We start from the raw sequence: 21,688 nt of genomic DNA on the forward strand, positions 1-21,688 counted from the left end.
TACACCTTCTAGAGCACGTTGGGTGGCACGGGATACATGCGGACGTGCATTGTCCTGTTGGAACAGCAAGTTCCCTTGCCGGTCTAGGAATGGTAGAACGATGGGTTCGATGACGGTTTGGTGTACCGTGCACTATTCAGTGTCCCCTCGACGATCACCAGTGGTGTACGGCCAGTGTAGGAGAGCGCTCCCCACACCATGATGCCGGGTGTTGGCCCTGAGTGCCTCGGTCGTATGCAGTCCTGACTGTGGCGCTCACCTGCACGGCGCCAAACACGCATACGACCATCATTGGCACCAAGGCAGAAGCGACTCTCATCGCTGAAGACGACACGTCTCCATTCGTCCCTCCATTCACGCCTGTCGCGACACCACTGGAGGCGGGCTGCACGATGTTGGGGCGTGAGCGGAAGACGGCCTAACGGTGTGCGGGACCGTAGCCCAGCTTCATGGAGACGGTTGCGAATGGTCCTCGCCGATACCGCAGGAGCAACAGTGTCCCTAATTTGCTGGGAAGTGGCGGTGCGGTCCCCTACGGCACTGCGTAGGATCCTACGGTCTTGGCGTGCATCCGTGCGTCGCTGCGGTCCGGTCCCAGGTCGACGGGCACGTGCACCTTCCGCCGACCACTGGCGACAACATCGATGTACTGTGGAGACCTCACGCCCCACGTGTTGAGCAATTCGGTGGTACGTCCACCCGGCTTCCCGCATGCCCACTATACGCCCTCGCTCAAAGTCCGTCAACTGCACATACGGTTCACGTCCACGCTGTCGCGGCATGCTACCAGTGTTAAAGACTGCGATGGAGCTCCGTATGCCACGGCAAACTGGCTGACACTGACGGTGGCGGTGCACAAATGCTGCGCAGCTAGCGCCATTCGACGGCCAACACCGCGGTTCCTGGTGTGTCCGCTGTGCCGTGCGTGTGATCATTGCTTGTACAGCCCTCTCGCAGTGTCCGGAGCAAGTATGGTGGGTCTGACACACCGGTGTCAATGTGTTCTTTTTTCCATTTCCAGGAGTGTATATTTAATTGGTTTCACCGTCAGCATTTCCATATCATATGCGTTTACTCAGATGAGAGTACCAATATGTAAAAGTAATCAGTACCTCCAGAATCATAAAGTGTTTACGTATTAAAACATACAACACTAAGCACCATATCTGTTAATACTTATCATGAATAGTTGTTAGTAAATTTAAATAATTACATCCGATGAATTTTCTGCTGCTAATCGTCCGAACTATAGTACGTAAGACTGTTAATTTTTAACAGCTTTCTATTAAAGGAAATCGGCATAAATTATTTAATTCGATTATTACTGACGTAAGCCCTACAACGTAAGTACGCACACCGTTGAAACCGGAAATACAGTTATAGCTTTCTTTTGGTATGCAAGCCCTGTCAGTCTTCATAGCATGCAAACTAAAATTATATCTTGTTTAGTCAGAACTGTAAGACTTTTTTGAGATATTTGTGAAATTCTTCGTGATGGAAATACTCCAGATCTCACAAGTGCGAGTACGGGAAAATCCATAAAATGGGCACTGAGATCAACACATGTACATCTACATCTACATCCATACTCCGTAAGCCACTTGACGGTGTGTGGCGGAGGGTACTCTGAGTTCTTCTATCGGTTCTTCCTTGTATTCCAGTCTCGTATTGTTCATGGAAAGAAAGATTGTCGGTATGCCTCTGTGTGGGCTCTAATCTCTCTGATTTTATCCTCGTGGTCTCTTCGCGAGATATACGTAGGAGGGAGCAGTATACTGCTTGACTCCTCGGTGAAGGTATGTTCTCGAAACTTCAACAAAAGTCCGTACCGAGCTACTGAGCGTCTCTCCTGCAGAATCTTCCACTGTAGTTTATCTACAATCTCCGCAACGCTTTCGCGATTACTAAATGATCCTGTAACGAAGCGCGCTGCTCTCCGTTTCATCTTCTCTATCTCTTCTATCAACCCTATCTGGTACGGATCCCACACTGGTGAGCAATATTCAAGCAGTAGGCGAACAAGTGTACTGTAACCTACTTCCTTTGTTTTCGGACTGCATTTCCTTAGGATTCTTCCAATGAATCTCAGTCTGGCATCTGCTTTACCGACGATCAACTTTATATGATCATTCCATTTTAAATCACTCCTAATACCTACTCTCAGATAATTTATGGAATTAACCGTTTCCAGTTGCTGACATGCTATATTGTAGCTAAATGATAAAGGATCTTTCTTTCTATGTATTCGCAGCACATTACACTTGTCTACATTGAGATTCAATTGCCATTCCCTGCACCATGCGTCAATTCGTTGCAGATCCTCCTGCATTTCAGTACAATTTTCCATTGTTACAACCTCTCGATCTACCACAGCATCATCCGCAAAAAGCCTCAGTGAACTTCCGATGTTATCCACAAGGTCATTTATGTATATTGTGAATAGCAACGATCCTACGACACTCAACTGCGGCGCACCTGAAATCACTCTTACTTCGGAAGACTTCTCTCCATTGAGAATGACCTTGTGAACAGCTACCTCTTATGTGCCAATACGCAAGAAGAAGTGAACCAGTACAACTAACTAGTTAACTTTTTCTATTGACGGAAGAAACAAACAAAGAAAGAGAGAGTGGAACAGTAAAAAAACTTGGTATTCGCTTACTCATTAGGAACGGAAGAAATCTTGTATACATACAGCTTTCGGCTGAAATAAAAGCGCGAAAGAAAAAAACTTAGTGTCCACCGATGGCGTGGTCATTACATACGTAGCACAGGACCGCAGTGTGGGATGGAGACGGAAATTGGGCAGGAAGTCGGCCACGGCGATAGGGAAACCACAGTAAACCTAGATGGTCCGGACGAATGCCAGTTCAGTGTCTTAACAGCGCGCCACATCCCTAGGAAAGGTAGAGTTACGTTAGACAACTGTCTACTCTACCACTCGAGTGTCAGTGCTTTTTTGTCGTCTTTCTTTGTGTTTACAGTGTTCAACTTCCTGCAAAAAATAGTAAAAGAAAACAATCGGAAAGGAATGTCAGAGATTGTGGCAGCAGAAACTAGAACGTTCTTGTGGCATGGTCTACCTCGTGCAGCAGTAACGCTGTGCTTACGAAAAGTGGACACAGCACAGTATCAGCGAGCAACAGGGCGCAAAGCTCTGAGAGATGATACTTCGACCATTGCACTCCGGTAGACCGAACACACGTGGGAGAAAATTTTCAATTTTTCCTTTTTTCCATCTACATTCACACTTTTTGTTTCATTTTTGGAGCGTTTTACATCCTTACGCCGTTAGCTCATATTAATCACATTACTGAATCAGTTCTAGAAGGATGGGGAAAGTAATCCAATCAATCGTGGATATGTTGACTGAACTACATCGGCATTCTCCTGATCTAATTTTGGACAACCGTTTCATAATAGTTTCACAATATCTGGACATAGGTTTGAATCTGGCCACTCCAAGGAATTCCTCGCATTATATTCGTCAGATTCACGATATTTAATTGCCGCGTGAAATACCAAAGCAGACTGACAAAGACAGGGAAGAGACGACAAAATCGCCCGTAACCTAGTTAACAGAATCGTCCCAGCAGAAGTTTGAAGTGATTTAGGGAAACCATAATAGATTTAAATCAATAGGATATGAGTTGGATTTGAACCTTGCCCTGCTGACAACTAATCCACCCTACCTACCACTAGGTCACATCATTCTTAGTGCATTGGAGATTGTGAAGATGGTTACCTGCTTCTTTTACTCACCTATCGTCTAATTCGTTGCAGACTTTTAAGCCTATTGTATTTCGTTTCTCAAGACAAATATTTGGAGTGAAACTTCCTGGCAGATTAAAACTGTGTGCCCGACCGAGACTCGAACTCGGGACCTTTGCCTTTCGCGGGCAAGTGCTCTACCATCTGAGCTATCGAAGCACGAAGCCTGGGGGCTGTGGCTAAGCCATGTCTCCGCAGTATCCTTTCTTTCAGGAGTGTTAGTTCTGCAAGGTTCGCAGGGGAGCTTCTGTAAAGTTTGGAAGGTAGGAGACGAGATACTGGCAGAAGTAAAGCTGTGAGTACCGGCCGTGAGTCGTGCTCGAGCACTTGCCCGCGAAAGGCAAAGGTCCCGAGTTCGAGTCTCGGTCGGGCACACAGTTTTAATCCGCCAGGAAGTTTCATATCAGCGCACACTCCGCTGCAGAGTGAAAATCTCATTCTGGACAAATATTTGGAGTGATACATTCATGCTATCCTGAGTCGTACGAGAATGTTGTTAGGAAATAGACCACACTGCAACATAGGCACACATGGTTTGCAGTCGATTTCCGGAGCTGTTACGGTATAATTTACTTTACAGGGCTAAGAGGTATTTTTTACATTCACTTCCTTCAAAGGTTCAAAAGTTTATATCAAAAGATACCAAAAGTTTAATACTTAGTAAATTTTGAGCAGCCAGTTTATTTACGGACAACAAATTGCGACAAGTTAACAGCAAAAAAAGAAATAAAGAAGTTAGGGATTTAACTGTCAGTAGACTACTAGGTTGTTAGAAAACTTAACGTGTCCGAGGTAGCAAATCGGCCGCGCTTTGTTTATAAGACGCCTCAAGTTAGAGATGATGGGGATTTGTTCCTTGATCCTCTCCAACATGAGGCCAGTATCTTAAAAACGGCATCGCCTACCTCGGTCTGAAACAAAGACGTGAAAATTTCATTTGTGTAACTTCAACACTACTAGGGGGAGAAAGAGAGAGGGGGGGGGGGAATAAGAAGTAACAAAGACAGGTAAAAGTTTTAATACCTCACCACCATCGATTTGGGGATCTCATATTTCCTTTCTTTAGAGAGAATTTTTCCTACACATGATACAGTTACCAGTCCCAAAGACCATGAGTCAACGTGAAATATCGTAACTGTTCAATCGGCAACCATATCCACTGTCTTTTGTTCTTTTGCTACCACCTGAAAAACACATTTTTTTTTACAAATAACTGTGGCGCCGTATTTCGTTTCTGTGCATGTTTTCCCTCTACACTTCACTGGGTGTAACTTTTTATGTTCCTTTTTTGATGTTGGCAGTGTTTACACATTTAATTTCCTCGTGTGGTCCCAGATTTTCACTAGTGATATTTCTGTATCATTATTGAGCCACACAGTTTGACCATGACCAGAGCCCTGTGCCATGTAACGGTTTAACCAGTCTCTTCTCTTTCCTCTACGATAGCTGATCGCCAGTTCATACTCCAATACCAGTCGGAGACTGCTTCTCTTCTCTTTACTCTACGATAGCTGATCGCCAGTTCATACTCCAATACCAGTCGGAGAATGCTTCTCTTCTCTTTACTCTACGATAGCTGATCGACAGCTCATAGTCCAATAACTATAATGCCCAACGAAATATCCAGCTCCTGATATGCTTGGCTGTGTTCAAAAACACTGGAGCTTGGTGGTCAGTGCGCTCGATGATCACTACGCTTACTGATCAATGCAGTGCTATTGATGTTTTCTTTCCCAAAATCTACTCGCAGAATTGCTTCACAGTGCACACAATCGCGAACATCTCTAACTCGCTTACGAAATACCGGATCTCCACATCGCACACATGTGCTTACTGTCAACATACTTTCCGTATCATACAGAACTCAATTTCTGCCATTGTATTGTATGGAACTGGGAATCTAGAAACGACGGAGAGGCTTCATCCTCGCCTTAGCCTCAGTGGTACACAACCCCACAACAGGCTACAGCAGTCCACTCACCCCACCGCCGCCCCACACCGAACCCAGGGTTATTGTGCGGTTCGGCCCCCAGTAGTGGACCCCCCCCCCCCCCTCCCCCGGGAACGTCCCACACTAGACGAGTGTAACCCCAATGTTTGCGTAGTAAAGTAATTGTGGTGTATGTGTACGTGGAGACGGTGTTTGCGCAGCAATCGCCGACATAGCGTAACTGAGGCGGAATAAGGGGAACCAGACCGCATTCGCCGAGGCAGATGGAAAATCGCCTTAAAAACCATCCACAGACTGGCCGGCACACCGGACCTCGACACTAATCCACCCCGCGGATTCGCGCCGGGGACTGGCACGCCTTCCCGCCCGGAAAGCAGTGCGTTAGACCGCTCGGCCAACCGGGTGCACATTTCTGCCATACTTGCATCAGTATTTAGATGGAGCTGTTTTGCAAATCATCATGAAGTAAGCATGTAATCTTGTGAAAAGATTATTTCATTTTGTAAAATGACACCTGCTGCTTGTGGTGTCATGTGGATTTCTTTTTAGTTTTTTCAGAAACTCTTATAAAAGACTGAGAAAGTGATTAAATTTGATTGGTTGCCTTTTCTAAAAACAGTGTTTCAACAGAATAATTTGCAGTATTTTTATTCTTCGGCGGAGTGGATTCCTTCAAGTGAGTTTAACAAAACCAGAATTTTGAGAGACACAGACGGAAATTGCGGTCTAGCTGGAGTATCATTCTATACTTTCCTGACACCTCTAACATCCAGTTTACATGATCCTGGTGATATGTTAGCTATACAAACCACAGAGCACTGCCTCAGCCCTGATATAAATGTTGCATTCATTTCTGCTAAAAATAGAGAGCTATAGCATTTTCATCTAAATAGATTCCTGTAATAAAAATACTGGATTCCTGCGGAGGCAAGAGTCGCGAGTTTTTGGCAAGATGCGCGTAGTTCAACTTGGTCGACGCCAGCAGTGAAGTCTCGTATCACTGACCAGATAATTCCTAAAAATTGTTTCAAAATATCTTGGATAGGTTCAGGAGTTGCCCTGTTTGTTTCCATGCAGCTAAAGAAAAACAAAGCATTACATCTTTCATCGGCACTATAGCCAGCAGATTTACATACTCTGAAGACTTCTCCTGTTATGGTACCGCTTTCTTCCATCACTCACTAGACTTGAGTTTTTGATTCGTGGTACTTCCACATAATGCGATACTTGCAAGTAAGTCTGAAACGGTCTGAAGCTTCATTTTTCTTGGCTAATATCAGAATACCATTGAACACGTCTGAATAATCTCTCCACCTCCTGCATTTAAATTCTGTGAGCACCTATCGTTAAAACCACAACAGTATCTTTTTCACCTACATGTAGTAAAGTCACTTGCATCAACGTCTGCTCTCATGGTGCGCAGGAAATGACTACTTTTTCAGCATTAGCTTCTCTTACATCAAATGTTCTCCTAGCTTCTCGAAATCATTGTCGTGCCTCTCTCTGGGCCACATACGGAATTATTCAATCATCTCACAACTACTAAGGCTCATGATAGCACATCATTCAACCACATACAATCTCATCCTATATATTAGCTACTACCTAAATTATTTTCTTGTTGTCCACAATCGTTACCAGAGTTTATTTTTCCGTTTTCCTTCCATTAATTCCGAATGCCAGAATTCTGCTACCGCGTGCCGCGGAATTTGAATCCCCGCCAGACGTCATGGACGTCGAAGACCCCTAGAGGTCTCTGCACCATCGCGCCATAAGCTGTGGCGGCGCGCGCCTCCTGGCCCGCATTTAGTGTGAGGGCGCCACAGTGGAATAGGCCAATAGCACCGCCCCCGATAGAGTACTTAAGCGCCATAACCGGCACGGTCAACTCTACCCCTTTCTCAATCCGACACCTGCGCTCCCGCCTGAACTGGGTGTTGCGCTCTATCTTACGCTTATACGTCCGATTATCGCCTACGCCGCTGTGGTTTGGGGCAATGCTGCAGCGACCCACGGCGATCGCCTACAACGCCTTCAGAACCGGATTCTACGTCTGGCATTGCACCTCCCTCGGGACTTCCCGTCGGACGACCTCAACCGAATCTCCAACATCCCTACTGTTCGAGAACGGTTTCATCAGGCTGCTCGGCTTTTCTACGAGAAGTCCGCGCAGTCAAAAAACCCGCTCCTTCGAGCCCTGGGCCACCGGGTGCAGCGTCTTAAAGCAACCAGATGGACCCACCTGCTTCGCAACCACTGAGTTGCCAGCACGTACAGACCACCGTCTCCGCAGACTGACAGGACCACACACATGACGTCAGGCCACATCACACGCTCCGTCAGCTTGGAGGAATAGCCTTCCGGCTTAGACTCCACCGGTCCACAGGGGTTCCATTGTCCCTGTCAGGCGGCAGCAGCAGCAGGTAGCTCAGCGTGATCGGTCAGAGGGTTAGCTGCCCTCTGTAATAAAAAACTGAGTTAATGGATCAACGACGAACTGAAACGGGTGTCTTGCGACGTCCGCCCCTACCAGATACAACGAACAAAAAGCGAACAAAATGAGATACAAAAAAAAAGAGCGACTGCCTCTCGCTCAGCCAGCGAGTCTAATCTTGCGAACGTCTCAGGACAGATCGCCTCGCCTTAGACAGCTTATTTACTTGCTTGTTCTCTGTACGAGTAGCCGTGTCGTGTCCGTCCTCTCCCGTTGTGTTGTTCGTGGGCTGCTCCGAGGGTCCCACCGCGCTATTCGTCACTTCAACCCGCGACCGTTCCGGTCGCCGTTTCAACAAGAATCACAACAACTCCTGGCACCAGGATAACTTTCAGAGGCTAGTCGAACTCTGTGATCCTGTTGTATTTACCATTTGATATTGCTGTGGCTTCAGAACCTGTTTTGACATATCTGTCATTTTTCATTCAATTTACATGTCGTTTGATTAAGCAACACCTCAGTGTACATTTTGTTTGTATGTTACCCTTGTCCAGTTCTTTGACCATGGAGAGTCAATATTTTAAGCTCATCTACGGTTCAAAGGGTTTGGTTTGCCACATTCCTCTTTTAAATCTAGATTTATGTCTCATTCTTCTTTTGTGTCCCATAGTTCTCTTTATTTACACCGCACTGCAGTGATCATGTTTATGAATGGCATTCATTCTACGTGACTATTGTGACAGAGGGTCACAACTATCAAAGCGCTCTTCTATCTTCCTTCCGTTTGTTCAGTAACAAGGTTAGTACCATTTCTTCACTGCCTGGATTCCTCAGGCTGAATTTCCAGTAGTGTTTATCTTGACTTCCAGGTGGCTTGTATTGTATTGCACTGGGGACCTAGAAACGACAGAGGCTTCGTCCCCGCCGTAGCCCTAGTGGTACAACCCCACAACAGGCCCCAGTGGGCGCCCCCCTTCCCCCCCCCCCCCCACACATACACACACGGAACGTCACACACCAGACCAGTGTAACCCCAATGTTTACGTGGCAGAGTAATTATGGTGGGTGTATGCGTGCGTGGAGAAAGTGTTTGCGCAGCAACCGCCGACATAGTGTAACTGAGGCGGAATGACGGGAACCAGCCCGAATTCGCAGAGGCAGATGGAAAACCGCCTTAAAAACCATCCACAGACTGGCCGGCACACCGGACCTCGACACTAATCCGCCGAGCGGATTCGTGCCGGGGACCGGCACACGTTCTCGCCCGGCCCAAGTGGCTACTGCGTCCCTTCTGTTCTAATTCAATCATGTTCAGTGACTGTTAAGTTGAATGCTTTCCTTGATCTTTCAGCCAGCAACCCTCTATGGATGTGCGCAGAGAGTATAAATGCATCGCAGCCCACTATTTGGAGTCCTGCATTCTGTCTCTCAGATAATTCGCCAGAATCGCTAGGTTTGCTGCACATGTGGCCTGAAATACTCCAGATGTCTGCCACGGGTATTTGTAACTCGAGAGAGCGATCTGTAAAGTCATGCCATAGAATGACCAGTGTTCGAAATTTGTTGAGGAAACTCTGCTTATTCGTCGAGAGGCAGTTCATGTCCACCACACTGTTATTTCTTAACATCTAAATTTATTTCTAAAGTTTCTCCTCCTCACTCTTTTGGACTGTATTTACTCTTGTGGGCGTAAATTTTACTCATTGCAGTAGATTGTGAAATTGCGGCTCACTCTGTTCTCATAACTTTCTAGTCCTCGAATCTGATTCTTCATCACACTGATTCTGTGGTTGTCTAGGTTTCTGCTTCCTTTTCAGCTTTGTAACATATGCACTGTGTCTGTATCCAGTTCAGTATGTTCACGATTCATCGTCACTGTTTATTCTGATAGATTTTGCTCTATCTTCCTAACGCGTCTGTTCATGGTTTATTTTTCCTTTTTCCATCAGTTGAACGAGCTCATTGTTTAAGTTATCAACCCGTTTCCCGATCTCCTCACTTTTAGTTTTATCTACTGAATACTGATCATATTTTACGGAAGTTTCTTGATGAGTTTGGCCTCGATTTAGGACATCATTTTGAAAACTAAATCAAATGTACCCCACAATAATTCATTATCCCCTCTGCACAAAATCTATAGTATTCAAGCCCCATCCCAGAAAAATTCATACTATGTTAATTTTAATTTATTTATAGATTCAAACAGATGGTATGGAGCAGACAATGTTTTCTCTTTATCAGGAGAAATCCTATATTAGGAGAAATTTATTTTAATGCCGGGCTATACGAGAATTAGTTTCTGGTAGAACAAAAACATTTTAACGTAATTGCTAGGCGCAAGCTTTTTTTACAATAATTAGTATTGTTTAATAAAGTGTTGTGGAAAGAATTCTGATCAGGCCTGAAACATTACCAATTAATGAGGTGCATTTATGTTTAAATAACCACCTAAATGAAAACTGATTGCAGTATTTATAAAACATCCCTCTCAAAGTGCTTTTCCTGAGTACTGAGGTCTCGAGCATCACTCACAGTAATATTACAAAGTTTGGTCGCAAAGACACAGAAAGACGCCCACTGTGCTACAGCAGTAGAAATATACACTGACCAGCCCGAAGATTAGGACCACAGACCTACTATCGAAGTAAACCTGTCCAGGCGATAGCAGCGTCACCTGGCGAGGAATGACTGCCAGTCAGACACATGCTCGGTGCATGTAAGATCAGTGAGCGTGCTGTCTGTGTGCAGAATGGAGAAGGCTCGCGAGCTATCTGAGTTTGACCGAGGGCAGACTTGATGATCGGTGGCTCGGCATTTCAGAAACTGCACGACTTGTCGGGTGGTCGAGGAGTGCTATAGTGAGTACCTTCAACACGTGGTGAATCCAAGATGAAACCACGTCCGGAGGTCGTGTGACTGGGCGGCCACCCCTCGTTACAGATGTCCGACTTCGTAGGCTGGACAGACTGGTAAAGGAGCACAGGTGGGAAACTGTGGTGGAATTAATATCAGACTTCAGTGCTGGGCAGAGTACAAGCGTGTCTGAACAGACAAGCACCAAACACTCCTAAAGATGGGCCTCTGCAGCCGACAACCCTTACATGTGCCAATGTTTACACCACGACATCGGCAACTGCGACAGAAATGGGCAGGTGACCATCGGCACTGGATGTTGGCGCAGAGAGAGAGCGTTGCATGATCTGATGAATCCGATACCTCCTTCATCATGGCTATGGGAGGGCGCGAATCCGTCGTCTTCCAGGGAAACATCTTTTTACACCTGTACTGCAAGATGTAGACAAGCTGGTGGCGTCTCCATTACGCTCTGTGGAACAAAAATGGTTCAAATAAATCTTATAAGCACTATGGGACTTAACATCTGAGGTCATCAGTCCCCTAGACTTAGATCTACTTAAACCTAAATAACCTAAGGGCATCACACACATCCATGCCCGAGGCAGGATTCGAACCTGCGACTGTAGCAGCAGCGCGGTTCCGCACTCAAGCACCTAAACCCGCTCGGTCACAGTGGCCGGCGCTGGGGAACATTGCAGTGGGCATCCATGGGGCCAGTGGAGCTCGTGCAAGGCACCATGACGGTCAAGGAGTATCATACACTGGTTTGCAGATCACGTACACTCATTCATGACGCTCATATCTCCCGACGGCAGTGGCATTTTTCATCATGGTAATACGCCATGTCACAAGGCCAGGGGTGTGATAGAGTGGTTCGAGGAACTCAGTGGCGAGTTCCAATTGATGTTCTGCCTCCACCCCCACCCCCCACCCCCAAACTCGCCAGATCTGAACCCGGCCGAACACATCTGGGATGTGATTGAGCGTGGCACCAGAGCTCATCGACCCATGCCCGGAATTTATGGAAATTACGTGACTTGTGTGTACAGATGTGATGCCAACTCCCTCCAGAAACCTACCAAGGTGTCACTGCTCCCATGCCACGGTTCGTTGCCGCTGTTATCCGTATCAAATGTGCACATATCGGCTATTACGAGGGTGAGTCAAATGAAAAACTTAAATATTTTTTAAATATTGTTTATTGTGCAGAAGTGGTACAAAGCTGTATCACCTTTCAACATAATCTCCCCCACGCGCAATGCAAGTCCTCCAGCGCTTACAAAGTGCATAAATTCCTTTAGAAAAAAATTCTTTTGGTAGTCCGCGCAACCACTCTTGCACCGCCTGGCGTACCTCTTCGTCAGAACGGAACTTCTTTCCTCTCATTGCGTCTTTGAGTGCTCCAAACATATAGAAATCACTTAGGGCAAAGTCTGTTGAGTATGGTGATGAGGAAGGCACTCAAAATGCAGGTCGGTGGTTGTTGCAACTGTTGTACGGGCAGTGTGCGGCCTTGCATTGTCATGTTGCAAAAGGACACCCGCTGACAGCAATCCACGCCGCTTTGATTTGATTGCAGGCCGCAAATGATTTTTTAGGAGATCTGTGTATGATGCACTGGTGACAGTGGTTCCTCTAGGCATGTAATGCTCCAAAATGACGCCTTTTTCGTCCCAAAAGAGAGTCAGCATAACCTTCCCTGCTGATGGTTCTGTTCGAAACTTCTTTGGTTTTGGTGATGAGGAATGGCGCCATTCCTTGCTCGCTCTCTTCGTTTCCGGTTGGTGGAAGTGAACCCAGGTTTCGTCCCCAGTAACGATTCTTGCAAGGAAACCATCACCTTCTCGTTCAAAGCGCCGAAGAAGTTCTTCACAAGCATCAACACGTCGTTCTCTCATTTCAGGAGTCAGCTGCCGTGGCACCCATCTTGCAGACACTTTGTGAAACTAGAGCACATCATGCACAATGTGGTGTGCTGACCCATGACTAATCTGCAAACATGCTGCCGTGTCATGCAGTGTCACTCGGCGGTTTTCCTTCACTATGGCTTCAACTGCTGCAATGTTCTGTGGAGTCACAACTCGTTGTGCCTGACCTGGACGAGAAGCATCTTCCACTGAAGTCACACCATTTGCGAACTTCCTACTCCATTCGTAGACTTGCGGCTGTGACAGACATGCATCACCGTACTGAACCTTCATTCGTCGATGAATTTCAGTAGGTTTCGCACCTTCACTACGCAAAAATCGAATAACAGAACGCTGTTCTTCCCTGGTGCAAGCCGCAAGTAGCGCGGCCATTTTCATACTGATACTGCGACGGTATGTGTGCGTCTGCACTATGCTGCCACCTACAGGCCATTCTGTACGCTGTTTGTAGCGCGCTTACCAACTTACAGAATAATGGCGCGAAATTTCGATTTGTTTTTACGAATTTAAGGTTTTCGTTTGACTCACACTCGTAGGTAGATGGTCATAATGTTCTGTCTGATCAGTGTATGTGACTGGCGGTCTGATCATGCCACAGTGAACGGTAATACCACGGGAGTGTTATTGGTGGCTGCTTCTACGTCTACACTTACATCTGCATCTGCACCTACACTCTACAAGCAACTGTGAAGTGCATGTCAGGGGTACTTCCCTTTGCAACACGAGTTAGGGTTCCTTCCTGTTCCATTCCTGTATGGATAGTGGGGAAGGTAACTGCTTTAATGCCTCTGTTCGTGGTGTAATCAGACTTATCTTGCCTTCGTGGCCCCTAAGGCAGCGGTTGGTAGAGGGCTGTAATATATTTCTAGATTCTACACTTGATATCGTTTCTTCAAATTAGGTGTTGGAGGGATGTCCGTCTCCGTAGCTGATTGGTCAGTGTGGCTGATTGCCTTGTATAGGACCCGAGTTCGATTACCGGTGCTGGCAGGGATTTTTTCTTGATAAGAGGACTGGAAGGGAGTGCACTTAGCCTCGTGAGGCCAACTAAAGCCGTCAGCACACGGACCGTGCTGTCGAACGTTAACGTTGAGCGTGCCAAGTTCAACGTGCTGCTGAACGCTCAGAAACTATGCGACTTGTGCATACGGTGCGTGGGCCCCAACGTGGCATACGCGATCGCAACGCGCTCCAGCGGCAGTTGAGGGATGTTTCTAGTTCGTAAATCACACTGTTTACTCAACGGGCGAGCGTAAAATTCCCACGTTAGCCCTATTAAAACGCACATTTCCTCCATCGTCCACGAAAAGGAAAGTACCATGTCCAATCAATAAGGACACAGGCTTATAAAAGTTCCATTAAAAGCAGTGTGGCACAAATTTGGAATACTTCTCCGTATAAGATAAACATTATTTCATCATTCCCACATTTTAGTAAAACTCCAAGGTCAGTCTTACTTGATCACTGTTCCTACCCAGTAGCAGAATCTTTGCAACATGTGAATTACGAAGCGTTAAAGAAAAAGGAGCAAAATATCTTTATACAAGTAGCAGTCCTGTAGATTAAGCCAATCGAACAGTCACCTCTCAAAAAAAGGTGAAGTTATATTTACATAACATAAAATATTATACTATATATTTATTTTAAACTAATAATAAAGTACCAGAACCCAATAAAAACGCGAATGTTAGGAAAAAAAAATTAGGTAGTGGCAAGACGCGAACCACTGCCCTAACACACATCTCAATGGCGGACGGTGACGCTAATCATTACACTAGACGAACCCCTTGGAAGTAGCGTCTAACAATAGTGTATCCGCGGTTGATGAAAATCTTAATCGTAGGTATGTTGCTAATTGAAGTTTAATTATAACAAATTGTACCAAGAACAACACTGCGTTTTGGGTGGATCTTCAGTGTGTCGCTGCCTTCAAATAGCCTACTCTCATAATACGAAAGTTACAATAATTCTTTTGCCACGAAAATGATATTTCTCATTATTGTATTAGAACGAATCACACAGTTAACAACGAGTTTTCCAGTGATTCTCAATTTGCTGGTGCTCAGAAACGGCTTATATACATATAGGCTTGAAATGAATGCCAATATGGCGCCTCACAACTCTGTACTGAAAGGAGACAGCGTGCGTGTGACGTAGGTGGCGTTGTGCCATCTCATTGGTCAACGCTCAGAGGCACGCTCAGAATATCTGACTTGCCAGATATTTGCTCTGCACGTTCGGAAAGACTCCCGAACGTGCTACTCCACGCAATGACGTCAGAAACTCGGCACGCTCAACGCTCAACGTTCGGATGCACGGTCCGTGTGCCGACGGCTTAAGGAGCCAACTAACCGAGTAGTAGCGGATAGATGGTGAAGATATCCTACAACGACCGGTAGAGCGGTGTTCTGACCGCATGCCCGTCCATACCGCATCTAATGACGCCATTGTCAGAGGATGACACGGAGGTCGGCCGTCCCCGATTGGCCCATAGAAGATCAAAACGAGGAGCTTTACGTTTTACATTCGCGGGATACTTTGGCTATTCCAGGCCTCTGCCAGTTCGATTTTCTAATCATCTCAGATTTTCCAGAATCTCATATGACAAACGCGCGATTTGCATCTCGCATGACCAATGTTTTTGAATCTACACTGGTTTGCATGAAGAAGGTCGCCCTGTTCGAGTTACTCCATTATGCTTTTGCCCTAAAATTCTACAAGACACGGATGTCAGAGATGCTGAACAGTAGTTTTGTGTGCTAGCCAATTTGTATATGGGTGAACATGTGCGTCCTTGCAAATAATAGACACAGCTTTGTCTTCGAGACCTACGGTATATGATGGTTGAAAGAGAGTCTAAACCAGCCGCAAATTATGTATCAAATCTGTCAGGAATTCTATGAGCCCCTTTGTTCAGTTTTAGTGATTTCAACTGTTTCTCAACGCCAGTGACAATTGGCACATTAGTCGTGGTGCCCGATACAGGATACCGCTCCCAAGCTGTTTCAATTACTATTCACCGCAGTCATCTTACCAATGGTCGGTCAGATTATGTAGTATGATGCGACAGATATTGCTCAGGAATAGACCGGCACGACACATGTAAACTCGCATAGTGGCTAGAGTCCTATAAAAACAGTAACAATAATTTAACCACAATAACTCGTTTTCCAAGAGTTCCCATATTTCATAAAGTCTTTTTCCACTACCAGCTGAACCAAAAAGTTTTGTTCAGCTGTGATTTGTGCAGAGACTCTTCCATTTACCAGAATGAGTCTTCTCTGTTCCATCAGCTGTGCCGACAGCTACCTAGGGCCTCGAGTTCATCCGACGTTCTGGCCTGCGGGACCCATATCCGCCCTTCGCGGCTTATTTTATTGTTTAGCCATTGTTCCAGGCTATAGTAACAGGGGTCGGAAATTCCACAGCCTTAGACTGTGTAGAATCTCGAACGAAAATAGCTCGAATTAGTCTCTCAGATGAATTTGAGTTATGAGAATTTCTTAAATTCACGATGGAAAGTCGCGTTTTTTAACTCCTTCTAAGAGAATGTCTTCTGCTAAACCTTCGTCGATAGGGTACTGCAGTGCATGCTTATGTTCAGAGGATTTCACAAGACTATACACAGTGGTGCCATACTGACGTTACGGTATGTGTTAAAATACATAAAATATACACAGTGAAGAAAAAATTCTACACTTGGAGCTCGGCATGCGATTCATCATCTAGATTGAAGACAAAAGTTTATCTAGCAAAATCAGATCGGATGCATTTTAAAGATACATGTATGAAAACGTGGGGCTGGCTACACTGTTACATCGTGTAGCGCATCGGAATGTACAGAGGAGAGAGTATCAGCCCGCGCTACCGTACCAGCTGACGTACCTCACTGAGTGGACTGTTGGGGCATCAAACCTGCATCCCCCATGGGGCTATGGTTCGAATCCTCTTCAGCTTCCTTTTTTTTATTATTTAGGCGTTCGTTCCCTAGTTCACATCGTTTATGAGCAGGACATCGTTTTGTCACATGATAATAGCCTATCAAATGACAGAGTGATCCATTAAACAGCATGCATATGTCTAGTAGCTGCACACTGCACAACTGTAACTGGTCCTTTCAAGTCCATGTAGGGTGGCTTCCCGATGGAGCACACAAGCGATTAATACGTCGATATGCTTTTGGTCCTGGGTACATACGATAACCGAGCTGCTGCTGCTGCTGGAGCGTATGCTTCACGTTACTCTCAAAGGCGCCATCCTGAAAGAATGTTTTTCCTGGTCTGGGATAACGCCTTGGCGAAACCGGTAACCTTTGTCCACAAGTAATGGACAGAGGCCGTCTGAGGACAATCGTACTCCACAAGCAGAGGACGCGAATCTTCAAACCGTTCACCAATCACCTCGGCGAAGTATCGGTGATATTGCAAGGTAGTTCCAGGTGTCTCAAAGACTGATTGATGAAGTGTCGCACGATTAAGAACTGCATCCATATCGTCACGCGTTAACTCAACACCAGCGGCCAGAAGGCCGTATTCGACGAGTACAGTTCTGTGACTGGCTCTTGCACCGAGTGGAAGATAACAAACATCTGGTAAATAACGTGATATGGACTGACGAATTCTTCACTCGTGAATGTATTTTTCAGCTTCCAAAATAGTCATTATTGGCCCGAATACAACCAACAAGTCACCCGTGAACGTGGTTTTCAGGCATGCTTTGACATAAACCCGTGAGCTGGAATCGTGGGATGAGTGCTTTTGGGCCCTTACCGATCAACGGACAAGTTGAATGCGCGCCTGTATCGTACGTTTCTTTGCAATACTTTGCCTGACGCGTTAGAGAACGTTCGGCTTGGTGTTCGGCGACTGCTGTGTTTTCAGCATGATGGTGCACCACCACACTTTGCAAGTGAATGTGAATAACTGTTTAAATGAAAAGTTTCCAGGGAAATTGACTGGTCGTGGAGGTCCAATGTTCTACCCTCAGCGTTCCCCAGACTTAAATCCACTAGATTTTTATTTATGGGACACTTAAATGAACAACTTTAGCAGCCCACACTTGGGTGTACAAGACCTAGTAGCATGCTCGCTTCGTCAGTGATGAATTCAGGTATGTCTAGCAAAACCGGTGTATACTGTGAAATCTGGTGTAACCTACCTATTGTGTATTTTGTACGTCATTGGATGAAGACGATGTTACTGTATTCATTATTATTTTCTGCTGGCTTTGTGCTATGGACGAAACAAAGTGGTCGTTAATGTTGTGAATTGGCAGGAGCCAATTCACGGAGTTTGGAGGAAGCCGAAAGGCACGCGTTTAAGCTCACGCAGGCTGGCGTGAGGTCTGGAAAATGACAAGGAATTATAGTAGCCAAAATTAGTACATAGCTTCTGGAATACTTAACTTTAATCCATAATTGGAGAACATCGCTCTTGAGGATACATTAATAACAATCTCAATATAAACTGGTAATGGCGCCTTGCTAGGTCGTAGAAAATGACGTAGCTGAAGGCTATGCTAACTATCGTCTCGGCAAATGAGAGCGTATTTGTCAGTGATCCATCTCTGGCAAAGTCAGCTGTACAACTGGGGCGAGTGCTAGGACGTCTCTCTAGACCTGCCGTGTGGCGGCGCTCGGTCTGCAATCACTGACAGTGGCGACACGCGGGTCCGACGTATACCAATGGACCGCGGCCGATTGAAAGGCTACCACCTAGCAAGTGTGGTGTCTGGCGGTGACACCACAGTTAACGTCAGTACAAACTTCATGTTATAGAATGAGGCGCCAAAGAAACTGGTATAGGCATGCGTATTCAAATACAAACATGTAAACAGGCAGAATACGGTGCTGCGGTCAGCAACGCCTATATAGGACAAAAAGTGTTTCGTGCATTTCTTAGGTAGTTACTGCTATTACAATGGCAGGTTATCAAGATTCAAGTGAGTCTGAACCTGGTGTTATAGTCGGCCCACGAGCGATGGGACACCTCCGAGGTAGCGATAAAGTGGGGATTTTCCCGTACGACTATGTCACGAGTGTACCGTGAATATCACGAATCCGGTAAAACATCACATCTCCGACATCACTGCTCCAGGAAAAAAGATTCTGCAAGAATGGGACCAACGACTGCAGAGAATCGTTCAGCGTAACAGAAGTACAACCCTTCAGCAAATTGCTACAGATTTCAGTGCTGGGCCATCAACAAGTGTCAGCGTGCGAACCATTCAACGAAACATCATCGATATGGGCTTTCGGAGCCCACTCGTGTACTCTTGATGACTGCAGGACACAAAGCTTTACACCTCGCCTGGGCCCGTCAACACCGACATTGGACTGTTGATGACTGCAAACATTTTGCCTGATCGGACAAGTCTCGGTTCAAACTGTATCGAGAGGATGGACGCGTACGAATGTGGAGACAACCTAGTGAATCCATGGACCCTGCATATCAGCAGGGGAGTGTTCAGATTGGTGGGGGCTCTGTAGTGGTGTGAGGAGTGTACTGTTGGAGTGGTATGAGACCCCTGATACATCTAGGTACGACTCTGATAGGTGAAAAGTACGTAAGCATCCTGTCTGATCATCTTCATCCATTCATGTCCATTGTGCATTCTGACGGACCTGGGCAATTCCAGCAGGATAATGCGACACTCCACACGTCCAGAATTGCTACAGAGTGGAGGGACACACGTCTAAGTTTAAATACTGCCACTGGTCACCAAATTCCTCAGACATGAACATTATTGAGCATATCTGGGAAGAGATCTCCACCCCCTCGTATTTTTACAGATTTATGGACAGCCCTGCAGGATTCATGATGTCAGTTCCCTCCAGTACTAATTCAGACACTAGTCGAGTCCACACCACGTCGTGTTGCTGCACTTCTGCGTGCCCTACGGCGGCCCTACACGATATTAGGCAGGTGTACCAGTTTCTTTGGTTCTTGAGTGTATCTTAATGTGTAAATAAGGATAACAATAACAGGAAGGAATACACAAGATACAATACAATACAATACAAACACATTGTGTTAGTGAACATTGGGTATGATTTGATGCTTTAACAGAAAAAAAGTGTGGCGCGAACGCGACACGTACATTGGCAAGTTTCATATCCGTTCCCCAACCGAGTGGTGTAACGCTGTGGTTAGCTCACTGGACTCGCATTCGGGAGAATTACGGTTCAAACCGCGCACAGCCATCCTGATTCAGGATTTCCGTGAACTCCAGCACAGCGCAAAGTTCATCCTACCTTTTGTTGGCTACGCTGGGCGCAGTTACAGCGTTGGCGGAGCCTTGTTTTTAAATCGCATTTCTATTAATTCTGTTTGCGGGACTAGGTTTTGCTAGATACACTTTTGTCTTGAGTTGGGGTGAGGTATCACACGCCGAAAGCCAAGTGCGGCATTTTTTCTTCACCTTCATGCACTGTCTGTGCCTAAAACATACCTGCAAAAATAAAGAAACACATGATCCACTAGACCACAGGTATGTGCTGCTTTCTAAACGTCACACTTGAAGAGAAAGATTTTACATAAATCAAGTAGAGCCATTCTTCTTCTAAGAAGAATATAAAAGTAAATTATTTAGAGGAGTCTTTTTGTATAGAAAATATTCACCATAACTGAAATAATGGTCGCATAATACAGAACTAATTCTCAATTAATCAACTAGACAGTGTTAGACGAAGCCTAATTTGAAAGATATCCTTGAACGTATCATTTAATTCTGCTACGATGGGTGATTAAATGTGTATGGCCACTATGGCAGACAGCTCATCTCTGTATCGAAATTCCTCAGTATAAGGATTCAGATAAACAGAACTAAAAACAGACATTTGCCGATCCTTCTTGCAGACGAGCAAAAAACCCGAGCAGAGACCGCTTTGAAGTTCTCCGTTATATTCGTTACCATAAATTCACAGAACCCTGCCTTTAGCCGTCCTTTGCTATTCGTAATTTAGTTTTTTATCAATATCTGATTATTAGTATTACTGACACATGCCAAGGTAGTACTCCGCTCCAACTGATGCTTCAATGCGCTATAAAACTAACATTTCTACTCGAGTCAGCCTCTATGTTCATTTCCCTATTTACAAATTTTCCGAAACTGGTTATTAATACCCTCTCTACGCTTTTCAACGTCTGCCTCTGCGCTGTATCAACGATGCTTCTGCCTTTAACGCTATATCTCTGCTTCACACTGAGCTTGCTGAAATTCATTACTCCTTTTGAAATTTTTACTGTTTCATAGAATATAACAGAAATACTAGAACGCAAATATTTTGTCAACAGGTGCTGCTTAACCAAAGGCCGAGGGTACCAACCAGTTCACAAAAGCTCAAAGATTCTTTGCACCATATTATAAACTGGACAACGTGATTATTGTGCCTCATCTCTCACAATAACGTACATCGTATAATTACGTTCTTGCAGATAATTTGAATGTATAATACAAATGCATAAATCAAAACATTCCCTTTTAATTAACATTGAATGTGAATATATTTATAAAAAATAAAGTATTCTTTATAAAAATCGTAACGTTGTTTTAATTGAACGTTTAACCTAATTAAAGATAATCATAAAAATTTAAGGCGATGTTTTTACCCTTGACGTTTGCTTTATTTTAAAACACAAAATGTGTGTTTTTCCCCCTCTCTTCATTGTATTCCATATTCCTAAGCATATTCATACCTCCAGGATAACTGGTCCTGCTTTCAAAAACGTACCTTTGTTTATTCTTTTA

At 45.2% G+C, this 21,688-nt stretch overlaps 1 protein-coding gene across 1 annotated transcript in view; it reads left to right on the plus strand.

Annotated features, from left to right (window-relative positions):
* LOC126183761 (retrotransposon-like protein 1) overlaps positions 1–21,430 on the plus strand; it is a 332,033-nt gene extending 310,603 nt beyond the window's left edge. Inside the window, exon 4 of the mRNA XM_049925989.1 lies at positions 21,235–21,430. Coding sequence (XP_049781946.1) covers positions 21,235–21,307 — 73 coding nt within the window. The 3' untranslated portion in view covers positions 21,308–21,430. The remainder of the gene's footprint in view (positions 1–21,234) is intronic.
* The last annotated feature ends 258 nt before the right edge of the window (positions 21,431–21,688 follow it).

The sequence above is a fragment of the Schistocerca cancellata genome, chromosome 4 (genome assembly GCF_023864275.1).
Source record: "Schistocerca cancellata isolate TAMUIC-IGC-003103 chromosome 4, iqSchCanc2.1, whole genome shotgun sequence".
Lineage (NCBI taxonomy): Eukaryota > Metazoa > Arthropoda > Insecta > Orthoptera > Acrididae > Schistocerca > Schistocerca cancellata.